The 7500-nt window shown below is 43.4% G+C and overlaps 1 protein-coding gene across 4 annotated transcripts in view; it reads left to right on the forward strand.

The window, feature by feature from the left end:
• The window catches only part of akap13 (A-kinase anchoring protein 13), a 74819-nt gene that overhangs the window by 35667 nt on the left and 31652 nt on the right, over positions 1–7500 (forward strand). For all 4 annotated transcript variants that reach the window (XM_060885184.1, XM_060885185.1, XM_060885182.1 and 1 more), the window contains exon 9: positions 6706–6793. In XM_060885184.1, coding sequence (XP_060741167.1) covers positions 6706–6793 — 88 coding nt within the window. The remainder of the gene's footprint in view (positions 1–6705; positions 6794–7500) is intronic.

The following is a 7500-nucleotide window of genomic DNA, read 5'->3' on the forward strand; positions in this document are numbered from 1 at the left end:
CCTGGAGGTTCCAGAAGACCAAGTCGGGTTCTGCAGTTGCTTCAGCTACACGTTCATATTTGAATAATCACCTGTGTGGAGCTGGAGTAGAAGTGTCTGAGATGGAGTGTTTACTTGTGTTCGAAATGCAAACATTCACCTCCTAAACATGATAGAAAAGGATAGAAAATTCACATCACATCATTCACATCACTGACACCACTCGCATCACTGACCTTACTGACATCACTCACATCACTGACCTTACTGACATCACTCACATCACTGACATCACTCACATCACTGACCTTACTGACATCACTCACATCACTGACATCACTCACATCACTGACCTTACTGACATCACTCACATCACTGACATCACTCACATCACTGACCTTACTGACATCACTCACATCACTGACATCACTCACATCACTGACCTTACTGACATCACTCACATCACTGACATCACTCACATCACTGACCTTACTGACATCACTCACATCACTGACATCACTCACATCACTGACCTTTCTGACCTTTCCGACATCACTGACCTTACTGACATCACTCACATCACTGACCTTACTGACATCACTCACATCACTGACATCACTCACATCACTGACCTTACTGACATCACTCACATCACTGACATCACTCACATCACTGACCTTACTGACATCACTCACATCACTGACATCACTCACATCACTGACCTTACTGACATCACTCACATCACTGACATCACTCACATCACTGACCTTACTGACATCACTCACATCACTGACATCACTCACATCACTGACCTTACTGACATCACTCACATCACTGACATCACTCACATCACTGACCTTTCTGACCTTTCCGACATCACTGACCTTACTGACATCACTCACATCACTGACCTTTCCGACATCACTGACCTTACTGACATCACTCACATCACTGACCTTTCTGACCTTCCTGACATCACTCTCATCACTCCTTAAGTAAGTCCATACGTCCGGCGCTAATGCGACTGGCTGCCTGTCCAGTAGCTTTATTTGTGTCGTGTGTCATTTATCTTTTTTACTATTTTATATTTAAGGCTGTCTTAAGTATCTATCTATCTATCTATCTATCTATCTATCTATCTATCTATCTATCTATCTATCTATCTATCTATCTATCTCTCTCTCTCTCTCTCTCTTTCTCTCTCTCTCACATTATTTACTTAAAACACATACTATGTATATTTCAATTGCACATTTCACACTTGTACATTTGTACACACAATTTGTCTATATTGTATATGCAGCAGATTATTGTAGTAAACCATTTTATCAGATTTTAAATTCAGTATTTTGTCAGTCTAATAGTTCTCTTAAGCCCTATTCTGACGGGATTAGTTTTCCGTGGGGACGTGGGGGTAAAGTAATTATTACCAGAGCTTCTCAGTGATTTTAGTCCCGTCCGAATGTGTCATCTCAGTAATCATTACAGACAATGTCAGTAAAGATTACGGCGACTTTTACCTTCTGTAAAAAGGTCCAGAAAAATGACCTCAGGTAAAACTAATCCCGTCCGAATAGACCCTCTGTAAATATGTACGTTAAAATTCCCTCATTTCCTGTTTAAAGGTAGTTTTTGGCGCGTTTTGCAAGCATGGAGGCGCCATGTTGTCTGTTTGCGCACGTGATAACAGGAAGCAACGTCATAAGGTCATATAAGATAACGAGGCCGAGTGTCACTTCAGGCCCTTACAGACGATATGAAAATGATATCTATATGTTGTCTTTTATTTAACACACTGAGGTAAAAAATAACATTCTAAGTTGTTCTGTTTGTTTTAATCAGATCAAACTTCCTTCCATTGAACTGATCAGACAAGAAAAACCTGCACAGTGTTTTATTAAGTCATTTATTTGATGTGATGTTTGTTTTAGATTTGACTTAACTTTGCATCTGAGGTTTTTTTGAGGTTTCCATTGTTTGAAAAACTAAATGTTCACATGATTACTGTTTATAATGAAGAATCCAACAGCATGATGTGGGCGAAGGAGGGTGAGTGAGAGGAGGGTGGGAGAAGGAGGGCGGGAGAAGGAGGGCGAGTGAGAGGAGGGCGAGTGAGAAGAGGGCGGGAGGAAGAGGGCGGGAGAAGGAGGGCGGGAGAAGGAGGGCGGGAGGAGGAGGGCGGGAGGAGGAGGGCGGGAGAAGGAGGGCGAGTGAGAGGAGGGCGGGAGGAGGAGGGCGGGAGAAGGAGGGCGGGAGAAGGAGGGCGGGAGGAGGGCGAGTGAGAAGAGGGCGGGAGAAGGAGAGCAGATAAAGGAGGGCGAGTGAGAGGAGGGCAGGAGAAGGAGAGCGGGTGGAGGAGGGCGGTTGAAGGAGGCGAGTGAGAGGAGAGCAGATAAAGGAGGGCAAGTGAGAGGAGGGCGAGTGAGAGGAGGGCGGGTGGAGGAGGGCGGGTGAAAGGAGGGCGAGTGAAGGAGAGCGGGTGGAGGAGGCCGAGTGAGAGGAGGCCGAGTGAGAGGAGGGTGAGAGGAGAGCGGGTGAAGGTGGGCGAGGCCCATGGGTTTAATCAGAATGTAAGTTATTAAATGCTGAATTTTAAAGCCTTGTGTTTATTAGTTGCAGTAGTTTAGGTGTAAAATGGGTTTAATTGGCTGTAACTCTTGTACATGTGAGTGTTTGATCTGACAGAAGGACAGAAGCTCAACGGACTGAAACTTACTACAGAGGGTGATGAGGGTTTGAGATCAGAGAAGCTCACTGACGCCCTCTAGAGTCACTGACACACAGATGCAGTGAAACAGTTTTTTGTTCAGAAAGAAAAGAACAACATCTAAACAACAAACAATAACTTCCTGATTAAACTGTTTAATACATTTAATAAAAAAGTCCAAACAAGAAACTGAAAAATAGTAAAACTGTTCAGGAATGAAGGTGGGATTTTTATTTCACTTTGTTATTGGTCACTTTGGCATTGTGGGTGGGAAATGTGCTCTGATTGGTTATAGTGTCGTTGTGGGCGGGGACTGTAATCTGATTGGTTACAGACACATTGTGGGAATGGACTGTGCTCTAATTAATTTACTTTGGTATTGTGGGTGGGATCTGTTGTCTGATTGGTTTCCATGGTAATGTGGACAAATATTGCGTTCTAATTGGTTGCCATGGCACTGTGGGCAGGACCTGAGCTCTGAGCAGATGCAATGGCATTGTGGGCTGGAACCCTTGGCTGATGTCACTGCCATCTAATTGCCTATAGTGCCATTTTGGACAGGATCTAGATTCTGATTGGTTACCGTGGTGTTGTGGGCGGGACATCTAGAGCTGAGAACTGAGTTTACACTGTGAGGCAAAACACTGAAAGATCAATAAACATCAACATCATAATAATAATAATAATAAAAAAAACTAATAATGTTTAAAATGTGTAAGTTCATTTGTGTCCTGACTTGACGTATCGATGTAGTGATGGAAATATGGGATGAGTTTTGTGCTCAGAGTGAACAATTATGAGGAAAAAAATAAAGAAAATGTGAAACAGATGGATGGAGAAATAAGAGAAGGGACGAAAGAACTGAATAAGAAAAGAGAAAAAGAGGCGAGACAGAGCAGGGAGAGCCAAGAAGAAAGGGTGTGTGTGTGTGTGTGTGTGTGTGTGTGTGTGTGCGTGTGTGCGTGTGTGCGTGTGTGCGTGTGTGCGTGTGTGTGTGTGTGTGTGTGTGTGCGCACGCGCTTGTGCTGGAGCAATGAGAGAGGAGTGGAGAAGGGGGAGAAAAAAGTAAAGGGAGGGAGAGAGAGAGAGAGGGAGGGAGGGAGAGGGAGGTCTGAATCCCGGCGCAGATGTTTTTAACACACACACACACACACACACACACACTCTTGCGTTCATGGTGGAATATTTCGACACATTCTTCATTTTTATCTCCACTTTTTTACTCCATCTGTGTGGAGATGTACGAGCGACATCGGCGCCGATACACACTGTGGACAAGGGGAGAACACACAGAGGACGTTCTGCTGATCAGGGTAGTGTGTTTGTGTGTGTGTGTGTGTGCGTGCGTGTTTGTGTGTGTGTATGCGTGTGTGTGTGTGGAAAGTTTGAGTTCTTGTGGAGATTTAGCATAAAGATGAAGTTGTTGGTTCACATGAGTGTGTGTCCTAATTAGGAGTGTGTGTGTGTGTGTAATTCTATAGAATTTTAAGTGGAGGGTTTCTAGTCTGCATGAGCATGTGTGTGAGCTTGACAGTTAGTGTGTCTGATTGTATCCGTGTGTGAATGTCACGTGTGTGTGTGTGTGTGTGTGTGTGTGTGTGTGTGTGCATCTAGACATGTGTTGCTTGTGTAACTGCTGAGTTAAGAGAGTTGGTGTTACCTGATGCACATTTGGTAAGCTTTGCTGTGTGTGTGTGTGTGTGTGTGTGTGTGTGTGTGAACAGTGTATTTTCTGTCTGTTAATATGTGAGTGTTTGCAAGCACAATTTCACTCCCTGGCCACTTTATTAGGGATGTTGAGATGATGGTATCACACAGTTCCTGCAGGTCTTTTATGCTGCCACTCTTCTATCCTGGTGACTGAGAAGAACTCTGAAGAACTTCTTCTCATGTTCATGAATGCAGATGTTTGCTTTGTGAGCTGGTGCAGGAGGTATCATGCTGAAGGTAGTCATTCAATTTCTCCATGAAGAGGCTCAGCAGCATTACTCTGGTGTTCAAGGTTCCCCACACCGTCACACCACCTCCATCACACATGGCAGGTTGGGCGCCACTTTCTGACCCAACCATCTGTGTCCCTCAGCAGAAGTCCAGGTTCATCAGACCAGGCTGTGTTTCTCCAGCTACATCTATTCAGTGTTGGTGATTGTCTGTCCTCTGCAGCCTCAGCTGTGTGTTCCTGGCTGACAGAAGAGAAACCTGACATGGTCTTCTGCTGTTGTAGCTCCCCAAAGGTTCTCATGGTGGTGTGCACCCTGTAATGCTTTTCTGCTCACGACGGCTATACAGGGTGGATATCTGATTTAACTGAGCGCCTTTCTGTCAGCTCCATCTAGACTGAAGTGTCTCCACTGATCTCTCCTCATCATCAAGGTGTTTCTGTCTGCAGAACTTCTGCTCACTGGAGGTTTTTTTACTGCACAATACTGAGACTGTTGTGTGTGAAACTCCCAGGAGATCAGCACTTACAGAAATACTTACACCAGCACATCTGACAGCAGCGTTCATCTTCTGATGGTTGATGGTTGTAAATCACTTAAGCTGCTGATGGCATCTGCAGGGCTTTATCATGGTGCTGCTGACACACGTTTGGCTGATTAGATAATTGCACGGAGGAGTAGCTGTAGAGGTTCCTAATAAAGTGCTCTGTGTGTGTGTGTGTGTGTGTGTGTGTGTGTGTGCTTTAAGATGATTTTATGTCTCCTTGTTTGCCTTTTTTCTCCGTCTCCATCTCGATTTCCCTCACACACACACACACACACAAAGTTGTGTGTAGTTGTGGGTGTGTGTATCAATGCAGTGTTGTATATTGTTTGCTTCTTTCCTCCCACAGTACAGTGAAGACAATTAGGCTCATGCCTGAGGACATGCAGAGCTTTTATCACACACACACACACACACACACACACACACACACACACACACATACACTGTTTGATTTTTTTTTTTAAAAATATGTCCATTCATAATAACAAAAACAAAATATAACTGTGTGTGTGTGTGTTATCTGTTTGCCTCCTGTTTCTCTAATGCTTCACTTTTCTTGTCATAAGCCTGCATTCAATAAAGTATTTGTCCTGCTGTGTGATAATAACACCACTGTTCAGCTCTGAGACACACACACACACACACACACACACACACACACACACACACACACACACACACTATCTTTTTGTGTTCAATTATTCCTCTCTCTCTGGCTTTGTCTATTTCTTCTTCCTGTGGACAGAGAGACAGACAGACAGACAGACAGACACACACACACACACACACAGAGGTTTCTTTGAGAGAAAACTAGACAATGACACACACACACACACACACACACATACAGTAAAAGTCAGCTGTGTGAGTCACATGCTGACAGTAGGCGTTGTACAGAAGGAAAAAATACACATGATGATGATGATGATGATGATGATTTTCCTTTACACTGTATGTGTGTGTGTCTGTGTGTGTGTGTGTGTGTGTGTGTGTGTTTGTTGCTAGAATTTGTTTTTATTTGATTTCTGAATCAAATTTCAGCGCATATTTTTTTTTGTTTGTATAAATTACATTTTTTTAAATAAATTTAATTTAATAATTTCAACATTTAGTTTTTAGATTTATGAATTTAATTAAATATTTGTATTTTTTATTTAATTAATTTAAATGTTCTCTGTAGTCTTATGAATCCAGTTGATTTGGAAATTTGTGAATTTTTTAAATTCAGATTAATCACTACTAAATTTAACATTTGGGATTCAGGAATAAATGTTTAATTTAAAAAATGTTAAAATGACTAATTACATTAATAATAAAATATAAAGTATTTATATATTGTTGGATTATGAAAGTAGTTTTTAGGATTGAATTTCTTTAAAATTGGAATTTAAATTTAGTTAAAAATGTCAGTAATTTTATTGTCAGTGTGTTTTAAACTCCTGACCTGCTTCTAACTGTATAATGATGATGAAGATGATGATGATGACGATGATGATGACGATGAGTGTGTTTAATGTGTTGTTTCTGTGCAGATCCACAGGGAGGAGGAGGAGGACGTCTTGTATTCTCTACAATCTGAAGATCTGACGACAGGCTGCAGTATAGAAACCACAGAAACAGGTAAATACACACCATGTCTTTGTGTAAAGGGCGTGGTCAGGGGCGGGGCCTAAAGACTGGTGATGAAAAGTGACTTTATTTCAGTGGTAGTTTGATGACTCAAAGAAGCTCTTTAAGTGAATTATTTCAGGGTCAGGATACTTTTAATGAGACGAATCTCTAAATCACAGTAAACTGTAATGTGATGAAGGATAAAGGGAACCACAGACATCCAGAACCACAGACACGGAACCACAGACACGGAACCACAGACACGGAACCACAGACACGGAACCACAGACACAGAACCACAGACACAGAACCACAGACACAGAACCACAGACTGAATTCTCACAGAAACTCCTTTCAGTTCGGAGTCAAGAAAGAAATCCACAGTGCACAAAACACACCACAGTGTATGTAGTTCTGTCTGTGGTGGTGGTGGTGGTGATGGGGGGGGGGGGGGGGGGGGGGAGAGGGAGGCAGAGAGTGGGAGAGGCAGAGAGCTAGAGAGAGGGAGAGGCGGAGAGAGAGAGTGGGGAGAGGCAGAGAGAGAGGGAGAGGCAGAGAGAGAGGGAGAGGCAGAGAGAGGGAGAGGCAGAGGGAGAGGCAGAGAGAGAGGGAGAGGCAGAGAGAGGGAGAGGCAGAGGGAGAGTCAGAGAGAGAGGGAGAGGCAGAGAGAGGGAGAGGCAGAGAGAGGGAGAGGCAGAGAGAGAGAGAGGGAGAGG

The sequence above is a fragment of the Tachysurus vachellii genome, chromosome 13 (assembly GCF_030014155.1).
Source record: "Tachysurus vachellii isolate PV-2020 chromosome 13, HZAU_Pvac_v1, whole genome shotgun sequence".
Lineage (NCBI taxonomy): Eukaryota > Metazoa > Chordata > Actinopteri > Siluriformes > Bagridae > Tachysurus > Tachysurus vachellii.